Below are 26233 nucleotides of genomic sequence, written 5' to 3'. Positions count from 1 at the left end.
AATAAAACTCATTAATAAAAAGGATATAGGAACAATTATAAGGTATTTATTTACTTCTGTTATACTGTTTCTTAGATATAGTTAGATAGAAGATAGAACATAGTCACATAGTTCTATTTAAATTTAAAATACATATATATTTTGAGTGTAGTAGTTGATTATAGCAGATGGCAGTACACAAAATATTTTTAGAAGTCTATGAATATTTTAATAAAATTCTTTTTCGCTTATATCAAATGCACTTAATCTCGATTCAAGAGTATAATAATGCTATAAACTTAGTTTTCCACACCTTAAACTAGTAGTGCTAGAATATTAGTAAATTGTAGGTAAATAAACTCAATAGAGATCTAATAAATAGATTATAGGTACATAAGTTGTAAAATTCAGTGTTTATTTTTTAAAACTAGTATATTAGGCATAATCGTTATTTACGTTATTCGTCATAAAAACATTTGTTCGTCAAGTATTTAGGGTACTAGGTACCTACTTATTATACACCATGTTTTTTTTTATATTATACTATTATATCATTTATGAACATAATATATTTCTTTGGGATGTAAAATAGTAAAAAATAACGAGGGAATCGATTATTCCATTCCCCATAGGTCATATTATTCTTCATATCTATTTGTTAAATACAATTTCATAGTATTAAAGTGATTAAGATAATGTTAGGTCTTAGATCATGTACAAGTATATGATCTAAGTATTAGGTACATATATCATGTCATACTCAAGGTGGATTTTGATCATACTTCTTTTATTATCAAATATTATTAAAATATGCAGAACACTGAAAATTGTTTTCAAGGTACCTAATTGGAAATGTGTTTTAATCAAAACAATGCAGACAAATAGGTACTTATCGCTTTATACTGTACAGTAAGTGTCGAGTGGCCAAGTGGGTGAGTGGGTCTCTGTAATGGATGTGTTAAATTTGAATTCAATGATATAGATATCATTGTACATGAAAAATGATTCTAAGCGGAGACTATTTGTCAGCTTATTTCATTAAGTACATTTCATGATACGTTTTTTATTATTGCTATTAAAGTAATTTATTTTATTATTACTATTACAATAGGTTGATTTAATTTTTTCATAAATTACTGCTGTTATTATTTATATTTATTTTATTTTATTTTAATTTAATTAAACACGGGCTCGGCCTAAAATACAGTAGTAGGTATTTACAAATAGTATGGGTTCACTAGAAGTGAGACGGAACTAATTAACCAGATTATAACAGGAATGAAGGGTTGTTGTTGGCTAGACGCATTAATTGGTAAATTTGATTATTCTAACTATAATTAATAGAGCGTTTGATAATAGAAAATTGAGCAATAGAGCGAGTTGGACATGGAGGTACACGAAAATGTATGAGGGGTAGGAACGATGGGGCATCAACAGAATTATCAATAAGATTTTGAAGGAATCTTATTATGTTTATCGAGTAAGAGTGGCTAATTAAGGAACGACATCGTGTGAAGAACATGAACTGGCATTTTGCCTCGAATACAAACCAATAGATTCAAACCATTTAAAAAGAGCATTAAGCTCACCTTGTAGTATAAAATTATCAGAATCGTTGCTTACTTAACGGTAGATTTTTAAGAGATCTATAAATCCGAGAATATGGCAACTTGGAACTATTTTTTTAATATCATTAGGCAATTGGCATTAATAAATAAAGCAAAAAGTAGAGGTGTATTATGGCCATCTTAGCGAAATCCCTAATGGGTTATGTGAGACGTTATATTTAGTATTTAAAATCATTAATTTTCACTCATTAATGTCTTTCCGAATAGGTAAGATTTAATTAAAATAATAGTTATATATACATCGTAGTGTGTTCAATAATGTAAAGAACACTGAATTTCTCGACCAGATTATGTTAGAATAAATCAAGTTTTTTTTTACCAGCTATAGTGGTCAGATAAATTTCAAATTTTTAAGTTTTAACCTTGGTACGCGCATGCACAATATAACTCACATTCTTTTAAATGGCAACCGGTGTTTTTGATACTCAATTCGGATAGACTGAATTTTTTAAGTCATTTTGACCTATTAACCTTGGCTTTACAACCAAAATTAACTGAATAAGAGCCATTTAAATTTTAATTAATAATACATTTTTACGATTCATTAAAATGCATAAAACCATTTTCTAATTATTTATTATTGGTTACTTTTTGAATAGCTTTACGTATTTTTTTAATAAAAATAATTGTATACCCTATTGTTGATGTTAATCTTGTTTATAACACGTATAAAAAAAAGTACGTAAAAATATTCAAAGAGTAATCGCTTATTTTTGGTATTTTTGAATATTATGACTTATTACTGGGGTTAGGATATTTATGACTTGCATATTTTTTCTTTTAATCGTACACATTGCAAACCTAATAACAAATTCGTTTTGTAAAACATTGAATCAGATAGGTACATTCACTTTAATTTTGCATATTTTTGCATATTTAGGGATTTTTATGAATAAATGCATATTTCGCCAAAAAAATAACTTAGATATAATTTATATAAACATCAATATAAAGCTAGAAGTACACATTGTTGGTTTCTCAACTTAAGAAAACGAAAAAATATGAAACGTGTAGTTTATAAAATTATTACATTTACATACTTACTTTACTATAATTCTACATTTCTACTAATATAATCATGTTTACAAACGAAGATCACGATAGTGCGGTGATGCCGATAAGACAATGGATTTACATTATAAAGTCTTTAGTTTTGTGTATTATTATAATTCATAATTATATTATATTAAAATATATTATGTTTAAGCAGTACCTATATTTTTAATTTAAAAAAGTCTTATATTTTTGTATATTTGTATTTAGTTTTGAAATTATTAAAAAAGTTGTAAATTAATTTAGAATAAATTTTGGATTAGTAATTAACTAATTTTAAAAAGACATATTTAATTTTTTTTTTAGGGCATATTTTAATATTTATTACACATATTTTCATGTATTTTTTATTTTTGTATTGTTTATAAGGTCATAAACATCCCAACCCTACTTATAACCATATACGATATGACAACATACACGATACACATGTTAATAATGAAATAATGTAGTAAGTTAGTTGGTAGCTATACCAGTCTTTTATAATATGATTGGCTTATTTTTGACTTCGTAACATAGGTATATATGATATACTTCGTAGGTGGTAAGACTACATTAATTTTATTTACAAACCAATTGCTCATTTTTTTTGCCAAGACGAGTTGTTGATTTTTGGTATTAAAATATTATATCTTATCACTTATTGACTTACTGTGTGCCTATCTATTTATTTTTTATACCTATAACTTATAAGCATATCAAATTATCAACTAATTAATATACAACATGCACAATTGGTGATTCATATAATAGTCGAAAATCATAAATTTTACAAATACATCTTATACCTTATTACTTACTTACATTTTCACAGTACATGTTTATTTGTACACAGCATCTAAAATTAAACTAAAGACTATTTTATTTCATGATTTTAAGTTTTACTTTGAATATTAATAATTTTTATTATTTTTATGATCTATAAATACTTTGAAGTTTTAATTAGGTATATATTTATTTTTGTAAATAACCTGTTTTTAAGTTATAAAAAAATTTAAAAATTTGCATATGACTTATAATAAATATAAATTCATGTTATACTTTATATATATAAAGGTATATTTATTTTGACCAACAAATTTAAATTTTAGTTTTATAAAAAATGTATTATCTTTCAAATTAGATATAAATATATAATAAATATTTAATTTCTTTAAATATTTTGTTACTAATGTTTAAATAAAATGAAACATTGGGTGTAATAGAGTTGTTTGGTAAATAATAAAAATGTGAGAATTTAGTAGAGAAAATTGTTGAGTGTTGGTGGATTGGTTAATGGTTGGCCTTAATTTTATTTCGAACTGAGAGCTTCTATAAATATATTTTACAGCTTGATTCTCAAGGGATAATTACACGAGTATCTATTTATGCTTCGAATTAGGTATATTGTGTGTTTTGAATGATATTGAAGGTTAATTATTATACAGTAACAAGAAAAATAAAAAATAATAACTAATGTAATGTTGAAATACACGATAATTATATAATTATACTGATAAATAATTATGGTTATAATCCATCGAGTATATAACAGTGGTCTAAAAACTATGTTATATTGAAAAAATACCTTCAGATTAAGATAGAAAATAGGATTATACTATTTTTAAATATAATATAGGTATACTTTTTGGACAAGTTTTTTTTTTAAATCGCAACCATTGCCAAGTATCTAGATGAACGGGTTATACCTACTTTTATATGCGGCTTGTGTAACTAAATATTAGATAATAGTAATAGAAATAATAATTATGTATCACTTAAATTCCTTAATTGTATAATAAGCAATAAATACAGAATTTAAGTATGACATAAAATATTATTACTGATTATTATTAATTTATTATTATACAATTGTTTGACTATGCACAAGAATAGTGCACAACTCAAAAATTATTTATTTCTAGTTGGCATCAAAAATCAAATCTATAGAATATATACTTTTATACATAATAAAGGCAAAAGTCAAATAATTTATAGTTTTGCCAAAATGTAGTAGTGTCACTTTTTCACTATTAATTAATTGGTATACTGTTTTGTAGAACAATGACATCTTATGAGTTATGACCCTGTTGTTATCCATATCACAAAGCGTTTATGACGAAATATGACGTTTTTTGAATTGCTACATTGCCAAGCTATGTTATGCATAATTTCATGAAAAGTGGCTTAAGTCAAAATCTTTTTTTATTTTTAAATATTAAAAGTATGAATAAAAAAGAAACAAAACAAAATTGTAATAATATGTACAACATTAAAACGATTTCTTAAAAATCCATACATTATTTTCTAAAAATAAGACGAATAAATTAAAACAAAGTTTTTTCAATTTTTCAATCGGCTATACAGAAAAATGCATGATTGGGTTGTGTCACTATTTTTGTGCATAGGCGAACAGTTATTGCTTAATACTTATTACACTAAGTAGCTTAATATGTTGATTTTTTCAAAATTTAATCGATATTGTTGTTAAAACAGTTAAAACCTATTATAGGTGTAGTAAAATTAGATTAATAAAAAATAAATAATTTCTTATTAATTCTATGTTTATTAAACCTGTAGGTAGAAATAATTCAATAATATTTCAAACATATTTGATTTCTAACCTATCATAATTTATATTTAATGTTATATAAACTTCATGTATATAAATATCATGAAACATTTTTTTTAAATTTGATTCAAGTAAGAAAAATATTTACAAATAGCTATTGAATTGAAAATTACATCAATATATACCTTTAATGTGACAACAACAAATATTATGTATATGTATATCACATAAGTAAAAGATTGTCGGTCAATAGATAGTGAGGCTTATCCTAATAAAAAAAAGGAAGAAAAAAGTGTTACAGATTGATACATTACGTGGCTACATTTATTGATGATAATATTAATATTATAAATATAGTATAAAGTATATATACTATGAGTATTTGTGTATTAAAAAATAAATCATAACAATTATTATTATATATGCATGCTCGGATAAAATATGCAAGTTTTTTATTAACATTTTAGATTTTGAGCGTAGCGATGAATTACAATTATACATAATTTTTCTATTTTGTGTCCGAAAAACTTATAGTTTCAATATTCTGGTAGAAAATTGGATTTTTCTTTGAATTTTGATCAAAAGAAAAAATTCCTAGTACTTTTAAAAATTATCGGGAAAAACTAAATAAAATAATTACCGCTAATACATTTTTTAAATTATTTAGATTAATTTTAAGCTATTTGTACTACAAATCCACAAACTGTTTATTCAATTCTATAGTTACTTCGGTATTAAGTTTTAAGTATATTATTAATTATTTATTTATAAAAGTTCAATGTAAAAAATGGTTATTGACAAAATTGATTAGCTTTTTTGATGTAATTAAAAAATGAAGCACTTTAGAGACGACATTTTCACTGAATAATAATATTTGTATTTTTATATTTTTTTTATGTAGGCACCTAAATACGTATAAAAAACTAAAATGTGGCCAAACAATAGTATTTAAATGATGAAATACGTTTTATAGTATTGAACCACAGTATATTGCTACTGCTTACCTACCTATATATACATATCTATACGAGACTTCTAAAACATTTAAATAAATGCCAAGTTAAAAAATGCATTAATTATAATAAAATAGTCATAAAGAGACAGTTAAAATAAGTTAATAATATATAATGCAAATTAAAAAGGTTCCCCTTAAATTGAGATGGTTAATGACCTATCGAAAGTTTTTCAAGTAGTCCGTGCTCCCGTAGTGCCAAAAGTATTGGGAAACACTGCATTAGAACTAAATTCTATTTTTAATAGTTCACCTGAAACTCATGCCAATTAAAATATATTGTCAACGTGACTTTAAAAATACAGGGAACATAACAATATGAAGATGTTATGACACTTCCCCTTAAGTTAGAAATTATAATCCATTATAATAGGAATGCAATTTGTACAGTTATTAACTTATTGTATTTATTAGAATTGAAAGGGCTCTTTACCTAAATTTAATTGTGTTGCATTAAATAACTATTATATAGAATTATATGTTTCAGCATACATATTTATTATTTTTTAATTCATTGCAGTATTATAGAAGTAATAATATTTTTGTCCATTTAAATACTAGTTTTTTTTTGATAATCAATTTAAAGGTCGTTCAACTTAGAAAAATATCAACGGTATAAAAGTATAAAACTTGACAAAACTGAACAAAGCCGATCTCAGGAAGTCATGCGTGTAATGTTATTTGAATTTTTGCGGTGAGTAGTGTTCAATGACTGCGAAAATAATCAAATTACATTTAAAAAATTCAAATTGAGTTTAATAAAAAATTATTACATTTGATTGTAATTATATTTTTATTTTTGTATAGGCTTGTTGCGGTGCTCCATAGGATACCAGGATTAACAGTTTGGAAACCACTAATCTGACAATATAATTTATTACATTAATATATTGTATAGTTCCTCGGATGTGTATTTTAGCTTAAATAATTGTTGAAAATGATTATACAGAAATTCAATGAAAAAAATATATTCATCGCTCTGTTTTGAATGTAAAAAAAATAATGAATGATTTAACGGATTGAAAAATGAAGGTATAATGCGGCTAATGTTTATAGTTTTATCAACTAATTTTAATCAAGATATGGGACGGGTGAGACCAAGTTTCTTTCTCAATCAGACAATCGTCGTTGACAATGATGCAGGTATCTACAAACTGTTCTAAGTACATAATACATCATAGTGCCAACGCTACTACTCAAGGGCTTCAGTAGTTCAGTACGAAAGCGGCAACTACACGGTTTACAACTCGATAATAGTAAGTAAAATACTATAATGATTTACACATTTAGGTACTAACTATATTTAAATTTGTTTACTTTTGAGATTTTTGTTTATGAGCAATTATATTTATGCATGTAGGTACTTTATTATTATTATTATATAACGTTATATTTTTTTTAAACATGGATTGCTTTTATAAAACTTGGAAATATATACAAATTAAAATAAACCATTAATAGTTAACTACCTAAATAATAATAATAATATTTTTTTTAACAATTCGTAAATTAAACTATTTTTGTTAATTTAAAAGGCTTGTAAAGTTGTAATTAATTAAAGTTTTAAATATAGCTTTATCTATTACGTCTGCATTATAATATTGTGTTTGCTAAAATAAATTTTTAATTGATTAAATTGTAAGTTTATTTTTGTAAAAGCTTATTATTATTGTTCAATTTTTTCCCCTATTAATAATGTTAGAACTGCATAATAATGACATTTATCTTTTATCTTTTAATTTGTTTAACTAGATAACACAACACAAACAATATTAGTATTTAGTTGTTACTAATACTTGGCTAGTAGCTACATTCGTAACGGCATATAATTCATTCAAAAGAAAGAATTATTTTAATTTTAGTAAGTTATTTTAATTCTCTTATCAAAATATGTATTTCTACAGATTAAATACCTACCAAAAGAAATATTATATTATTTATATTTATTATTTTGTATTCCTACATAAAATATAGGAACATATAATAAAATCAAAATTAATTCAAGTAGTTGGAACTTATTTTTTTTGGTAGTAAAAATTGGAAGACAAAATAAAATATAAGAATATTTAAGGATCAAATAGGTTTTGCTTTAATTTTGTAACCACACCTGAAGTGCCTAAGGCTCAATGATTTTCTGGCACCTGCTCTAAACTCCCCAGTTTTTGTTATTTTACCTTCAGAATGTAGTTAGTTGGGGTCGTGACGGCAACGGAATCGTTTTATCCTGCGTCTTTATATTTCATTATTCAGTTTGAATGTATACATATGACTACGTGAGTATGTGTAACGATGTAAGAATAAAATATAATATTGTTTATGTATTTTCATATCATTCTTTTAACACTGATCTCTACTAAATGTTGAATTAGATAATTAAAATATAAAAAAATGTATTTTTAATACTTTTTAGTTATAATTATTATTTAATAATAATTATCAGTGTGAATTAATTTATTATACGTTAATAGTTCATTTTTAGTTGCAATAATTTATATTTTTATTTTAATAGTGCCTATAATTGTAGTTCAGACATTATTTAATTTTAATTTTTTATTTATTTTTAACTTTATAACATAGGTAATTATATATAAATAATATAATCTTTATTCACCTTTATACACATAATATAGGTAGGTTTATTGTATTTTTAATATGTATGTTGAAATATATTCCCTGTAAGTAAAGTTTGTGGTAGAGGTAGGGAGACCATCAAAATGTATTTGATATGTTTAAATTGAAAATTTCACAAAACACAATAATAATAATAGTAAAAAATAATAATAATAATAAATAATGGTAATAATACAATATTTAAACAAATTAATTATAATGAGAATAATCGTTTGTTTATATTTTATAAGTAACTTAAATTTATTATTGTTGTCAATTAGTTTAATACCTGAGGTAGTTGATTAAATAATCTTATACCTCTAATAATATAATAATTTATCATCAATGTTGTGTTAGACTTGATTAATCTTAAATTATCCCAATTTCTCTTCCCCTAATATTGTATTTATTATGGAATTAAAATGTATTTTTACATATGTAGTGTCAAGCATATTTAACTCCATTTTTTCACTTTAATAAGAAATTAATTCAAATTTTGTTTTTTAAATTTTTAAATATACTTAACGGCCATATTTTTAATTATTTAGATTTTGTATTCCATTTAAAAAATATCTTATGGGGTTACTAATTTACTTTATTTTGTAAATTGTTAAGAAGATGATTTTTTGAAAATATGGATGTATATAAATAAATATTATATGTAAATATCAATTAATTAGAGAATACTTAAATGTTTAGTTTGAAAATGTGGGCAGTTTCTTGCATTACTTGCATTCTATTTTTGAGTGCTGTAATTTGTAATCCAGTAGTAAAGATTACAAACGGTGCAATAAGAGGACAAAATTTAAAATCGAGAGATGGCCGAGATTTTTATTCTTTTACCGCTATACCATATGCAAAACCACCAATAGATGAACTTAGATTTAAGGTAAATTTTATTGAAATTTTGGATGAGATACAATACAATTTTCATAATAATATTTTATAATTTATTATAGCCTCCAGAAAGAGTAGATTCGTGGGAGGGTATTTTAGATGCCACAAAAGAATCAAATATGTGTACGCAAAATAACCATTTCTTTTCATCAATTAGACACTTAACATTAGGCGAGGAAGACTGTTTATATTTAAATGTTTACACACCAAATGTTAATGGAAAACTTCCGGTAATGTTTTGGATACACGGTGGAGGATTTCTTGCTGGTCATAGTGGATCAAACGTATATGGACCTGAATATTTTATGGATAAAGATGTTGTTTTTGTATCTATAAACTATAGACTTGGATTATTTGGTTAGATTTGTTTATACGCTTAACTATGAACTGTTTTGAAATTAATATTTAATAAAATTAATTTGTTATTATTAAGGATTTATAAGCACCGAAGACGACGTGATACCAGGTAACTATGGATTAAAAGATCAAGTCATGGCATTACGTTGGGTTCAAGAAAATATTGCTAATTTTGGCGGTGATCCTAGCCAAGTAACAATATTCGGCGAAAGCGCGGGCGGTGCCAGTACTGGTTATCACTTGTTATCGCCGATGAGTAAAGGCCTGTTCCATAAAGCCATACTCCAGAGTGGTACACCAATGTGTCGTTGGGCTGTTTCTCCATCTGGGTTAATTCGTAAGCGTACCGAGGCAGTTGCTACTATCGCTGGATGTCATTTCAATACTTCCGAAGAAATATTAAACTGTTTAAAACAACTCCCAGCTAATTATATTGTCGAACTTCATAATAAATTGTTCGTGAGTATCATATCTCTGTGACCTGTGGGCGCCTTTATCTTTCCTGTCTCTGCAATCTTTACTTTTCATGGATTATTGTATTGTTTTGTTGTTCTACTATCAAGCGAAGTACCGATTACAATAAAAAATATAACAATGTAAAACAATGATCACATCATTAAAGGGGCGGATAGGCTTATTGGAAAATCGGGATTTTCCAGGTGGGTTCCTGTCCGTACCAAATTATGGGGCCCCCAGTCTCAACACAGTATTTTATGTTTTAAATGTTATTAATAATATAATAATAATATCGAACTATATACAATTTGGAAACAGTTTATTAATTTTATTTTATTGGTAGGTATTTGGTTTATAATTAAAAATGAAATAAATACTTTTGCGGTTACGTTAATAAAACATGACATTGTATATAGACATATTATAATACGTTTTCTAGGCAGTTTACCAATTGCGCTCAAAACATTTAACAATACCTAAGGAAAATGTATTAGTTAGTTATAAATTATAACTTATAATTATTATATAATAAATGAAAACACTAACCGATTTTTTATGAGTATTAATACATAATTTCACTTTGAACCTTGTGCCCTTTATATAATAATAAGTAAAATAAATAAATAAATAATTTTTTTCGCATTGTACAAGTTATTTTAAAGTCGTTAATTATTCAAAATTAAATACCAGTTATATTACATTATAATTCGTTTCATAAAATTTCCGATACTGTTATAAAACACCCAGTCACTTAAATCAGTAATCAATCGATCAATAAATAAGTTTTAATTAGCAAGCATTTTAGTATATATTATACAAGTGCAATTGATATACTGACTCTAAACGAAAATAATGTTTTAGGCACAATTGGTCCATGCCCGTTTTCTATGTTTATTGTATATTATGGATAATGAATATATTACTATTACCTATTAATTATAATGTATCGTATGTATGAGTGGTGCTCAATAAAGAAAAAATAACAAGAATGATCTTTTAATGACAAGCGCTTCTAAGTGCAATAAAATAACTGGATTTTTTGTCTTAAGTATGTAAAAAATTATTTAAGACATTCAATGTCACAAGAGCATTTAGTAAGTTTAATGTTAATGAGAATTGAAAAAGAAATGTTAACTAAAAGTAACCTTAATGATATTATTGATAAGATGGCTGCATAAAATGATGTATTAAAAAAAAAAAAAAATTAATGTATTAATTATGATTGAATAGTTTTATATTAAAATAAAATAATATTAGAGTAAGAATTATATAGACTTGTTTTGTAAATGTATTGCGAGCGAAGCGATCATAAAATGTTTGGGCTCTTTCGTTCTGATGGACCCTTGAATTCAATTCCCGGTAATAAAAGCTCTATCCGCCCCTGCGAATGATCCTTTCTGTTATTGTATTAACGTGATAGTTAATAATGTAACACACTAAATTGGTTGCTTACTATGTTAATTAATAATTATATTCAAAGTAAAATTAAAATATTTTATGTTTCAGGAGTGGGTAAATCATCCATGTATAATATTTCCACCTGTGGTTGAATCGTGCGATTTAAACCAAGAATCGTTCCTATGTAACCATCCATTTACTGACTTTAAACAAGAATCTTTTGTACCGACTATTATTGGTTTGAATTCGGGCGAAGGTGGTGTATTTGCTGCATGTAAGTAAAATTACTATATATTTGGCATATTTTATATCAATTTGTTAACTATACTGTAATACTATTTTAATTAATGAAGACATATTTTAAAATAAACAATAATCCAACAAATAAAGAACACCACATAGTTTATTAGCTTATATAGTGCTTTGCATTTTATTTTGATCCCATAAATATTAAAGTATAATACTATAAAACTAGAATATATTTTATTATACATATTTCATAGACTAAATTATTGCATACTATAACTGTTAACAAGTTTGAGTACAGAAACCGGTTTTTGGTTGATGGATAAAAGAAGATCAAAAAGGCCTTGACTATTTAGTTAAAACAAGTTTTTTTAATACAAGATATTCACAAGAACTAACGTATGTAATTGTTTACCTGCTACTCTCGTGTAGGAACCTACTATTCCCCATTCATTATCATCGTATATCTTTAACTATTAGATTTTTGGAAAATATGTTATTTAAATAATTTAAAGTAATTAAAATAACAATATTCTTGAAAAAATAATGTTTATATCTAAATCAGTTATTAATAATGAAAATTTGTAAAATTTTCAATTTTTTAGTAAAAGGAAGAAAATTTAATACATGGTAAATGCATTCTGAAACTAAAAATGTAGATATTTATATTTCAATTTTGGACGAAACTACATATTTATTCGATGAATAATTATACATTTATTTATAATGATTCAAAAATATTGGCGCATAAAACTTTTACGTTTATTTTGAATTTTATCAAAATTTGTAGATTAATTTATAAATAATACTTATTTACCTTATAGTTACTTTTAAAATTACTTTGTAACTAGTTATTAGAGTTCAATAAATTATAATTTATTTTTAATTATTTAAAATTTGTATTAATTTGTCATGTATTAAATATTTTTATTCTTTATATTTGTTATTTTGTTGTATTTTGGGCAAAAAATCATGCGCCATAATTTTAGATTTGTATTTTAGCTACAATGTATCAATTAAATTTAGGTTTATTATTTTAGGTCATGAAGTATGAGTTCATAAACAAAGTATAGATATTTTATATTTTATGTAGATTTTAAAAACATTGTACTTAAAACAAAGTATAGGTAATAAGTACGATAAAGTGTACAAAATATGTTATTTCTTTTTGAAATATTTTTGGTATGAAAAATATTCAATTTTTTATTATTTTTTTCTATGATTGCTGTTAGAAAAATCATTTGGTTAACATTTTTGAAAATTTAATATAAGATCGATTACTAATGATTAATGAAAATTAAAATAAACCATCAATTTAACATTAAAATGCTATGATAATTACATGTATTAGATTAATTAATTATTTATTTCATGTAAGATTAAATGATGTTGGTTCCAATGTTCCAAGCATCGAGATTCAAGATTAATTAGCATTTTAAATTCTATTTTACGGTAAACTTTAACCTAATCAGACATTGTCTGGTAAAGTCTTTATCATCTAGACACGTACCCAATTTAATATAAAATCATAACGTTAATAATAATTAAGTACAACAGGTTAACGTTACGTATAATCAATATTAGTAATAAAATTTAAGTATTCAAAATTTTATGATTTCATTATTTCATTATGACTTCTACACATTTTTAAATTTTGTATTGTACACACATTTTAGTCTTTGGCTATAAGCATATTAAAATTCAAATAATGTTAGAAAATAATATGAAAAATTAAAGAAGTAGATTGGTACAATTTTTCGGTTTATGTAATACAAATTTAAGCTACCAACGAGTGCCTTTTTTATTTTATTGTTTAGTAAACAAAATATTCTTCATCAGTACTAATGCACTTACAATATAATTATATAGCACGTTTGGTCTTAAATAATAAAATATACAAACGCAGTAAACATTTATAACTTAAATTAATTTGAAACTTTAAATTTCATAATTGAATACTTCAATGCTATACATAATATCTAACAAGTACCTAATAAATTATTATAATTCTTTCAAAGATTTTAAAACATTTGGCAATTAATAGCGAAGCAGTTTTAATCAATATTGACTCAATTACTTTTACTTTTCAATTGTTCGATAACTTCATTGTTTGTTTGAATTCATAAAAGATAAGCACATTATTTTCTAATATATCTTTAACTAGAAAATTTCGACTATAAGTTAAAACTCTCCATATTGTTAATATATTAAAACAACTTTAAAAATTGAAAATCAGTGTTCGCAAACTACATCGTTTTAAATTAAATGTCTAAGTAATTGTAAAAACAATTTAAAGTAGGTATGTCAAACACGTGGTCAATTTTAATTAAACTTTTAAACATTATTCACCTGAGTTTAAGGAATCATAAGATTACTTGTATGCAAATGTTTATTGTTGATATGCATCACTTTAGATCTCATACTATACTTTTTAAATAGATAAATTGTATAATTATATCTTCTTTGGTTAATTCGTTGAATTTTAAAGTAAGTAATAAATATTTTGGTTGTAACTGTAAAATGTGATTTTACAAAACAAAATTATTAATTAAAATATAGATAAGTAGATTGGAAAAATTCCTAATTTCCGGGTTTGTCAATCTATTCTTAAATTTTTAATTCATATTTTCAGCTTTATTCAACGAAACTTCTCTTCTTTACCCGGAACTATCTACCGATAGTAATCGCCTGTTGCCTGTTTTATTAATGTACAAACATGTGTCATTGCCTAAACATATGGACGAAATTAATAATCGGATCATTGAAAAGTATTTTCCATCGGGAAAAATAGAGGGCGATTCGCATTTGGATGCAGTTAAAGTATTATAATATATATAATTTTATAAATAAATCAATTTTTTTAAACATTGAAATACATTTTTTAAATAATTAATTATAGATGATCGGAGACGGCGCTTTTATTACGTGTACCATGGACATGAGCATTAAATTAACTTCACCAGTCTATTTTTATTTATTCGATTATCAAAATGAGTTTTCATTCAACCAATTTTATGGCGATTGTAAAAAGTCTCTTGGAGTAAGTCATGCTGATGAATTGATTAGTTTGTTTTCATTGAAGGAATTGAATCCCAAAGGATTAAGTGACAAAGATATAGAAATGTCAAAGTTCATGGTTAATATTTGGGTCAAGTTTGCATCATCTAAGTGAGTATAATATTTATTTATTTAAGTTATATTTAAAAGTCAGAATAAAATTAAAAATACATTTTATAACTTTATTGCATAAGTTACTTAATAGTCATTAAATAATTCAGTTTTTGAATAAGATAAAATAAACTTCATTCATTATTTATAGTTGTATACTTTTGTAGATATTCAAATTTAAAAAAATACACACTGACAAAATAATTATTTATTCTAGAATACCTACTATTGATGGAACGGACAATGGAAAAACTTGGCCAGTATTTACTTCTATTGAAGAATCAGTTTTACTTCACATAGATTCAGTCCAACCAAAAATTGTAAAAAATCCATTAGAGAAGGAGTATAAATTTTGGAGTGAACTGCCTTTATTATCACGTTTAAATAAAAATACATCACCAATAAATTCAAATATAAAAGACGAATTTTAATATTATTATAATTTTTAACTATACTGTCTATACTCATTATTTTAAATTTTAGATTAACCAAATACCAGGTGATATATTTTAACATTTAAAATTATATTATGTGATTCCACTTTTAAAGTGAACTTTAAATTACCATTAATACTCGTTACAACAATACTGTATGTTGTATCAATTTTTTTCTATTATTTTATAGGAATGGTTCATTTGATTAATAATTTTGGAATGTATTAAATTATATAACTGTTTATTTTTAGCCTTTTTTAATAAGGTATCTTGTTTTAAAAATATTAAACTTGTGTACAATTATAATAAAATCGTAATATGTCACTTCAAAGACTTAAATGTGAACTACTTATATATTCGTGACTACATGAGGAGAGAGAGAGAGAAAGTCGACGTCACGTAATACGATTAGTGTAACTAATATTACCTTGTTTAAATGAGATAATTGAGGTACCAATTGTTTAGTTTTAAAATATATTGTATACATGATTGTTAATTGCAATGTACATTTTTTGTATGATCATAATCGACATTATTTTCATTGGGTATGCTGGTATGAATTAATTTGCATGGTGTAAACTGAATTTAGTAATGTTTGGTGACAATACTGATAATGGACTTAAAAAGTATGCTTATTGAAAATCTCATTAGTCATTTTTGAATAATAAAATATTATTAGGATTTTGAATTTTTGATTTTCTTCAAGTTCTTTATAAGTTTGACGACTTTACATTAGCGTTAGAATTTCAAATCTAATTATATTAATGATTTAAATATGTATTGGTGACAGATGTCAAAAAGATTTATTTGTTTTTGTTTTCGTTTTAAAGGAAAAAACTTCGGAGGAAGTTACAGTTCAAATGTATTAATTATTTATGATTATTATACTATTTTTTTAATCTTTTTTCTTCCATGTCCTTGAGGCAGAGCGACAAATGTGCTGATTTTATAATGATGTGTGAGTTTTTTATTATTGTATGTGTAGGTATAGGTACGTCGAATCGTAGAAAAAATGCTTTGATCTTAAACTTTGAGAGTGATTTCTGTTAATAAATTAGATTTAGTTTGTACTTTTGGAGGGTTAAAATTAAAAACTCCTAATACTATTTAAAAAATAGAAAAAAATATATCAATCGGACAGTAAATCCACAAATATTTATTTTAAATTTAAAGTTTGCGAAATACAATATTTACGCATAATAGATATAACGGCTCTTATCTGACGATTTTAGTTTTTTTTATTGTAATAAAAATTTAATAAGAATTAATTGTAGCAGCAAAGTATTTCACTGTTACTAAATTATCATTTTCTACGCTCAATTTTGACTATTTTTAGGTATTTACCATTTTTAATATATTTTTTAGTGTATGTAATTCTTTATAGGAATATAAAAATATTTGAAATACATGGTTATGATTTTTTTTAATAATTGTTTGAGGTTCAAATTTTGACAATATTCGTCAAAATCACCGACAATTTTTTAGTTCAAATGTTTTAGTTATTTTGCTGTAATTTAAAAATATTATTCTTGAGTAATTTGGATCTTTTAACGTACAAAATTATATTTTATTTATATATGCAATGATTTTTTAAAATGTCGGTAAAAATAAATTCAACCAACACATATACTATAGGTCGTCATTTTAATATGGGGTGACACTGGTTTGCGCACAAATACCAAAAAGACATCTTGTTCACATACAAAAAAATACAATTTACTGGGAACAGTTGAGCCTTAAACCATACACAATATGGTTTGCTCAGTTATCTTTTATTTACCTTGCATGTTAATATTCATTTATTAATAATTGTTTATAGTTATTACTTCTTTAAAAGTATTTACACACGAAAATGTCACATTTTCTTTCACCCTTACAGTCTTAGGGTTAGGATTATCTATGGATGTATCCAGTTACTTACTTGCTTATCACTAAATAATAATTGTTAATATTTAATACTTGTTTAAGTTAAAATTGCATTTTAATACTTGGTTATAATATACAGTGGATACTGCTTAATGTGGACACGTTGGGACCAACCCTGTTTGCCCACATTCAGTGGTTACTTATAAAAACCGAAATTGGTTAAAATATAAAAAAAAGTAAACAAAATCCCTTTCTGCATGAAATTTTATTTTTTCCGATAAAAAACAACAGGAGGATGGGAAAAATATTTAAAAAATATTCAAGTGAACTACCTTTAAAAGTTGATTAAGGATTAACTTTTGGTACATAATTAGGTTATGATATACTTGAATATTTCAATAAGCATTATACTTAAAAATCTATACTTATTTTTAAAATATTCTGGACAAAAAGTACTACAAGATAGATTTTTTTTACCAAAGATCGGTAATATCATAAGTATCAAATTGTTATTGTTGTAACATAAGTGGGTAGTTTTTCACTTTGCACAACAATAATATTTTCAGTCGTTTATTTTTCATCTGAAGTTCACAATTTTACTGCTAGGTAGATGTAACTGGCCGTAGTAATGTAGTAATGTTGTAACTTTATTTTCAACAATTGAAACTACGAAAAACTAATTTGTGCCATTTTTGGTACAATATGCAGAAAAGGGTTTTAAGATTTAAATGGTACCTAATGCTTTTTATTATTTTCGATAAACACAATCTCATAGATATGACGAAGCCCGATTAAATTAGTCGTTTTTAAATACATATGTGTATTCTAACACTATGATAAAATAAAAATTGCCCACATAAACCTAATCGAGTGCCCATATTACATAGCTTTTTTCAACCTTGTTAATACACATTTATATTGGGACCAGACCATTTTGCAAATATTAAGCGAATGCCCATATTAACCGATGCCCACATTAAGCGGAATCCACTGTAATTGTTAATTTTAATAAATGGAATATGTTATATTTAATTTGATCATAAGAATTACCTACGTATCTATTATTTTCCATAATAACAGTTCCTCATTATTTGCAAATATTTAATTTGATCTATTTCACACTATATTTATATTTTGTTTATAAGTTTATACGATGTTCAACTGATTCTATTGATTTATTTCGGCGATAATTATTTATATTTTGATTAATTGATGTTATTTTTAATTCTGTTTTCGATTGTATTTTTAGAATTATAATTATTGTGATGTGCGTAAACCAATTATACATTTAATATCATCGTGTGCCCAAACAAGTTCCGTATTTCAGGTAAAAAATAAAAAATGTGCGCAAATAAGTTGCAGCCTAATATGTATAATAATACATAGATATAACATTAATAGAAAAAAAATTATTATTTAATGTATAAATATTGTAGGAAGCTAGGTATTTAAATTAAAAAAATAAAACTTGTAAAATACCTATGTATATTATTACTTATAAGTTATAACTGTAGTCTGTAATATTAACATTTGTAACGTGACAAAGTTACACAACATAGTTGTGATTAAACTTAATTAAATTGTTCTATATAATTAATTTTTACTTTATATAATTTAATAAATATTTTATCATAACTTATAGTAGTTACAAAATTAAAATTCAACTAGAAGTCGATATTTAATATTGAGTGTAGAAATGTGCAAGTCTCGCAGGCTCTTTATTTTCAGCTATCCAAATATCTCCACTTTGGCCGTTTTTCATAACGTGAATAAATGCAGTTTTAAAGTAGTCAGTACTGTAATACAAATTTTTAAATATTTTAAGCTTTTTTATAGTATTTACTTATTCGTACAATACACTAACGTAATAATTGTATGGAATGCATTACCTTTGTATTATTATTACTCTATTCGGATTTGGGGTTTCTTCACCACTGGTTATTAATTCCTTAATTTCGTGCTCTAAAGAGTTTTTCTCATCAATGTTGTTATCAAATCCGTCAAACGTAGGGCCGGGACAAATGGCCATAACTCTAATGTTATTTCCGTTTGCATTTGTATTGAACGAACACTTGAAACGCATACAAAATGTATTCATATTAAAAATAAAAATAAAAGTTTCTACATGTATTAGTCATAACAAATGTTCATTGCAATTGCCAGTAATCAAAATATTCTAGATATACTCAATACTCACTCCTATACATTTTGTGAAATCAATAACGGCTCTTTTGGTTGATTGGTACATGGGCAAGACAGTGTTGGATAGTCCAACTATCGATGCTACATTAATTACTGCAGAGTTTCTATCGACTTTGTTTTCAATGTATTTGAGACCTAGTATGGTACCATGGACTACTGCTTTCTATAACATAATAATGGTATAAAATATATTCATCTGATACTACTAAAAGTAATATAACAATTAGAACTAATCTATTATGTTTTTCAATCATCCTTATGATAAGTATAATTTTTAACTGAACTAAGCTGAAGAATCTTATAGAAATACAAAAATATTACTGATACACGATTTAGGTACCTACCTATAAATGTGTTTGCCTACTTACGTAATTTAAATCGATGGCTAGCTCCCACGAAGTAATATACTTGCTCATAATACCAGCATTATTAACAACAATATTTAGTTTTCCAAACTTTTCAATAGTTTTCTTAAAAGAGTCTAAAAATATACATGTAAAAAAATTAATCAATGTTCTGTGTTTTATATAAATTTTAATTTATTATGTTAAATGTTTACATGACAAAAATTATTGAGAAGAATATTTACCTTCGAATTCGATTTTATTGGTAACATCACACTTTATGAATAGTAATCTACTTGAAGACAATTTGTATTTGATTTCTAATTCACTGATCGCTTTGTTTCCTATTGCTTCGTTAATATCTAATAGTGACACCTTGAAAAAAATAAATAGCAAAAAAATTAATGTATAAAAAGTTATTTTTAAATGATAATAAATAATATAATGAAGATGATTTAACATAAATGATGGAAAGTTATTTTATAGTTTATATATAAGAAACAAGTTTAAATAGGTATATAAAAAAAATTTGCATTATAAACTATTTAAACAATCTACATTATAAACGTAAAAAAATTGTATGTAATTCGAATTGAACTTCTAATTAAGTTTTTTTTTATAAATTATATAAATACAAATAAAAATTATTCACAAGGTTAAAATTTTTGGAAATTTAATGTAAGATCCCACATATTTTTTTTTGCATCAGTATAAAAATTAAAAAATATATAATTACAATTATTTTTCCATTTGAAGTTTAAATTTTTACATCATTTTTCAAAATCACGAAATTCGTCAATTATATTTTGAAATTATAAATTCATAAAAGCTTTTCTTTTTATATTTACGTTTTGAAATTGTAATATAAGATATCTCATTGGCTCATTAGTAGTTTATACTGAAACCATAAAATCTAATATATATATAAAGGAAATTAGATATAGACATATGTAGTTTAATTTTGGACGAAATTACTTATTTAAAGATAAATAACGACGATAATTATTTTGTTATGATTTAAAAACAATTCGTGGGGACTTTTAACTTTTACGTATATTTCATTATAATCTGTTTTGTTATACATAATAACACCAACCTACCGTAATACTAAAAGTAAAAGAAATGACTTAAATATAGTTGTATAAAAAACATATCATGAAGTATAGTTATTATACTATAGGCTGACACATCGGTCTCCGACAGCCAGTCTTCGAATCATTGAATTCAAATTTAGCACACCCATTACAGTGATTTACTCAACGCATATTGTACTGCAGAGAAATATCCACTTGTCTAACTTTTTTTTATTTAACTTAAAATTTTTGCAATTTATTAGTTGTTTTAATTATAACTTACCTGATTTTCTATTAATTTTTCGAGTGTTAAGTGTTATGAAATTGTGAATTGTTATAACTATATAACTTTAAACTAAACCAAACAGAATAAACACAACTTTCATTTGAAAACTATTAGGCTTATTTTTCATTTATGTCATACGACGCGTACCTATGTGACCGTCAACATTAATTATTTTATTTTTTTAAATCATCATAGCCTTTACATCTTCCAAACTCATCATTATGGATCTTTTATCCTTAGTACACACACATTTTAATAACTCAAAAATTATACTTGTTCAAATTTGGTTTTCTTATGTTTTCATATTTTAACTATAATTAGTTTTTATTATCGGATAATTAGAATTATTATAAAAAAATGTTACATTTTGATTTCAGTTAATGGATACATGATGGATTTATGTCAATCTTATTATAAATATATTACAATAAGAAAAATATTTTTGAATTACAAAATAAAAAAATGTATTATTGTTTACTTAAAATCGAATTTTGTTCAAATATAAGCTTCAAATGTCTATAAAAAAAAAACAAGTTAATGTATTTTTATTTATAATTTTTAATTTTTAAATTCCATTATGCGTAACTTATAAGGAACCTTATACTTTATATTTAAGAACTATACAACTAAAAAATACCCTAATTTTTTTTCATTGTGTAAAAATATTGGGAATAGGTTTTTTTTATGTTTTTATTGTTATTTCTTATTATAGTCTGTTACTTACATATGCACCGTTTTTTATTAGTTCGTCGGCAATCGCTAAACCAAGTCCTTGACCACCTCCTGTTATCAATGCTACAGATCCGTCAAATTCTCCGTTTGGACTTTTTATGTTCATCGCAATACAATTAGAGTTGAAATGCCAATTAACACAGAATTGATGCAAAAATACTACACAAACTTTGATTTCATAAACTCAAAAGTCAAGAGAATAACTTTAGTTATTAAAAGTAAAAAATTATATTAATTAAGTATAACATTAAAAAAAAAACTTATTTTAAATAATTTATAATTTAAATAATATTAGGTACCAAATTTTTTTTTAAGAATTGTTTTTAAGCTTGTATTTTTTATTTATTTAATATTTTTTCAACGTAATTTTTTAAAGATCCGAGTGGTTTAATGTTTAAATAAATTTTCTATGGCTTTAATGCTTTTATTATAACTCCAATTGTTTATAAAGTGCGTTTCTTCCCTTCAGTCTGAATGATTGTAATAATTGCGGTCTTTGGACTACATTATTATTATCAAAGATTAGGTATACGAATCTCAATTTATTCTTAACAAAAATTTAAATTATTATCATAGTATTGACCTATGATTTAAAAGTGTGTTATTTATTAACTTTTTTATTCTAATCTCTATTTGTAGGTACTAGGAATATTTTTTGTTAATGAACCATTATAATAAATATAACCTGATCAGATAACATTTTAACATTTATTTGGATAGTTTCATATACAATTTTTAATTATAAAAGTTACATTATTATACACAGATAATTAAGTTAAATAATAAACTAATTTAAATATTTAAACAACCATAATTTAATTGTATACTAGAAAAAAAATGATTAATTTGCAATTCTACAACACATTACACACCATAATTACTAATAATCTTTAAAATGCCTTAATAACTCAGAAGCTGCTCATTTTAATTTTAATTACTTAATTGAATTTAATGCATATAACATGTTTATGAAAATAATCGACTCGACAACTTTTGGTAAAATAAGATGGTTTTAATTTATAAAAAAGGAACTAACGTGACTGAACATCCATAAAGTGGTATAAATATATCCAAGTATTGAAATATGTGGTATTTAAGTATATATATTAAAAAATTCTAAAAATAAATAATTTAAATAATTTAGTTATTGAAGTATAAAGACTAAAGAGTGTGGGCATTGAGTAATTAATATTTCAGGTGACTAGGTGTAATAATTATGATTCATGTAGGTATTGTATTGATAAATTAGTTTGAGTGTTTGACAAACAATTTTATTTATTTATTAAAATAAATCAGATAATCAGATTATTCGCGTTTTTTTTATAATATAATAAAAGTATACATTAAGAAAATTAAGTGGTAATGATACAAGTATAATAACAGTAGAAGAATTTGAGAAGGGAAGACGCCCATTTATGTGTTTCGATTATTATATTTTACATTTTACATCATATTACATTATTACATTTATATAATATAACAGATAAAATTACCACGATATAATTAATTCATTTTAATTTTTTAAAATAGCATGACATATATAAAAATTGTTGATTAGTAATCAACTAATGAATAATCAGTCATTATTGATGCAGGCACGTATTGACGTCTCTGGAACCTCATCTTGGGAGAGGCGATTAATTGTTTTAGAAAATATATAAATAATACATTTGTGTCGATGTAATCTTACATAAAAAGTGTTGCTCATTATTTAATATATTTAATAATAAATATTAATAATTATAGGGATGAGAAGTTATAGGACTTGCGTATGATAGATGAGCTATAAATCCGTTTCATAACCTAGCGAGTTCATTTTTGTTTTTTTTTTTTTGCATATTTAAGTACATTTTTTAAGAATAGAACATTAAACTTTTTTCGTGCATAAAAATGTATATTAGTTAATATTATCAAAGATTATACTTAAATTAAATATTTTAATCAAATATTATACTAAAATAAAAATATAAAAATATCCTCTCGGACATTCGTCGTCGATTACACATTGACAATCTTAAAAAAGCTCTAGTTGTCCAATGCAATAAATTTACAGGTATGAAAAATAAATAATAGAAAATAATGATAAAAAATAATAAAAAATTACATAACATAGAGATTGGTCAATAATTATTAACTTTTTGTTTATCTCCATTCTTATATAATGGAATTATTATTGTAGTTTTAAATTTATCGGGGAATATGCAATTGTGTGTACTTAAATTACATATGCATGTTAGTGGCCTCAAAATACTTTTATCTATATATTTTAAAAGTTTGACCGATATTTTATCATAACCAGCTGAGGTTTCATCTTTCAGCTTATTTATTATTTGAGAAATATCCAGTTCATTGATTTGTTCTTTAAATACAGTATCAAAAGAATAATTTTGTAGTTCAGTAATATCTTCAGTATCAATATGATTATTACAATTGTTAGTTTTTTGATTTCCCACCCAAATAAAAAAATCATTAAAGTATTGTGTCACTTTTTACGGTTCATCTAAAGTATTTATAGCCTTATTATTTGTTAAGTATTATTACTATGAATAACAACATAAACATGTTTTATAGACCTTTATTATTAACAGTATAAATCGTAATGATTAACATTGTAATTTTACTCGATAATAATCGATGGACAGTCCCCACCGATCGTAATATGATACTGCTGATTATATATTAGTACTATACGTGTAATACAAATGCTGAATATGCAACATTATTGATAATTATAGTTTTTATTTCGTTTGAATTTTGGATTTCAGTGTCGGTAACTTCTTTAATTAATTTCCAAGTTAATTTGGGATTAGATGCTACCACGGAAAATTTAGTTTGATGAAAATTAATTTTTGCTCGTCGTAAAATGCTAGTAAAATTATTTTTGTACTTGGTGTAATAAGACACCAACGATTTGTTATTTGGATGCATTTTCCCTTTTAAAGACAATTTTTGTTTTTTTACAAGTTGAGCATAAGAGACCTGCTGTAATCCAGTCTTTTAATCGTTTATATTTAGAACTTGCTATCTTTTTTGTAGTAGCCGTATCTATTGCAGAGGATACTATACTATAAAATGTATCACAACTTACATTAACATTTTGTATACGCCTACCCAAAGTTCAGATTTTAAACTAGTATCAACTTTTTTAAAATCTATATAGTTAAATGCATTGCATTTTAAAGTATTAATTGTTTCCAATACGGGTATTGATAAAATCATTGAAAATGAATGACACTGGCATTAAAGTTTTTTATTTCTTTGTTATTTTTGACAAAGAATATGATAGACAATATGATCTATGCAAGAATGATTAAAACCAGTCGGAGTTATATTAATAAAAGATTTATAATTAAACATTGACAACTTATCTAACTATCTAAGTATTCATTATCAGACTTGTCTATACCGATTTACCGATTATGTTTATATTTATATCTCCTAGAATCACTGTAAACCCACATTCATTTTTTTCTGTTAATAAAATATCGTTTAAAATGGTCAAAAATTTGTGCAAATCGTTTGACGGAGACCTATATATACAAAATAAAGTAATTGGAGTCTTATTGGCCTTAATAAGTAATTTAACAATATTAACCTCATCAAAGTTATACCCAAAAAATTCGTACTTAAATCTATTTTTTATTAAGATTATAATTCCATCGTTTTGATTTCTCTTCTTTTTTGAGAAAAACGTATTGTAATCAGATACATTAATATTACAATTTTTAACATCATGCCAAATCTCAGTTAACACAATAACATCTATATTATTTTTATGACTATCATTTTCTATGAACATAAGTAGTTCATCTAAATTCGCATTTACACTCCTAATATTATAACATAAAATATTAATACATAACTTATTTTCTATATTATAACTTATAAGTGTAAACAAATTCAGTAATAGAGTCAAAGTATTTTGTTTTATAATTTAAAAA

General features: G+C 24.4%; 2 protein-coding genes across 4 annotated transcripts; one reads left to right on the top strand and one right to left on the bottom strand.

The window, feature by feature from the left end:
* Positions 1-7305: 7305 nt before the first annotated feature.
* LOC113550675 (esterase E4-like) lies at positions 7306-16285 on the top strand. 3 transcript variants are annotated; one of them, XM_026952669.1, is made up of 9 exons: positions 7306-7479; positions 7976-8084; positions 9533-9722; positions 9793-10087; positions 10164-10546; positions 12050-12215; positions 14820-15007; positions 15087-15355; positions 15573-16285. In XM_026952669.1, exons 3-9 carry the CDS (start codon positions 9540-9542, stop codon positions 15784-15786), a joined length of 1698 nt encoding a protein of 565 aa, XP_026808470.1. In that variant the 5' UTR covers positions 7306-7479; positions 7976-8084; positions 9533-9539; the 3' UTR covers positions 15787-16285. The 3 variants fall into 3 exon arrangements, with proteins under 3 accessions (XP_026808470.1, XP_026808479.1, XP_026808460.1); XM_026952678.1 differs by lacking the exon at positions 7976-8084; XM_026952659.1 differs by lacking the exons at positions 7306-7479; positions 7976-8084 and adding an exon at positions 8377-8496.
* A 2889-nt stretch (positions 16286-19174) lies between these two features.
* LOC113548931 (15-hydroxyprostaglandin dehydrogenase [NAD(+)]-like) lies at positions 19175-22757 on the bottom strand. The gene is made up of 6 exons (XM_026950038.1): positions 22285-22757; positions 20447-20576; positions 20226-20338; positions 19853-20020; positions 19545-19726; positions 19175-19451 (listed from the first exon to the last, which is right to left on the bottom strand). Exons 1-6 carry the CDS (start codon positions 22396-22398, stop codon positions 19334-19336), a joined length of 825 nt encoding a protein of 274 aa, XP_026805839.1. The 5' UTR covers positions 22399-22757; the 3' UTR covers positions 19175-19333.
* Between the last annotated feature and the right edge of the window lie 3476 nt (positions 22758-26233).

Source organism: Rhopalosiphum maidis, chromosome 1 (assembly GCF_003676215.2).
Source record: "Rhopalosiphum maidis isolate BTI-1 chromosome 1, ASM367621v3, whole genome shotgun sequence".
In the NCBI taxonomy this organism is placed as follows: Eukaryota; Metazoa; Arthropoda; class Insecta; order Hemiptera; family Aphididae; genus Rhopalosiphum; species Rhopalosiphum maidis.
This window is presented reverse-complemented; position numbering and strand designations above follow the sequence as displayed.

Bases quoted from the DNA above. Each gene is read 5' to 3' on its own strand.
- LOC113550675 (XM_026952659.1), top strand. The intron at 10,547-12,049 runs GTGAGTATCATA...TTTATGTTTCAG, and splicing joins AACTTCATAATAAATTGTTC to GAGTGGGTAAATCATCCATG. The intron at 15,356-15,572 runs GTGAGTATAATA...TATTTATTCTAG, and splicing joins GTCAAGTTTGCATCATCTAA to AATACCTACTATTGATGGAA.
- LOC113548931 (XM_026950038.1), bottom strand. From the start codon at position 22,398: ATGAACATAAAAAGTCCAAACGGAGAATTTGACGGATCTGTAGCATTG. The intron at 20,577-22,284 runs GTAAGTAACAGA...ATTTTTTTCAAG, and splicing joins TAATAAAAAACGGTGCATAT to GTGTCACTATTAGATATTAA. The intron at 19,727-19,852 runs GTGAGTATTGAG...ATGCGTTTCAAG, and splicing joins ATTTCACAAAATGTATAGGA to TGTTCGTTCAATACAAATGC.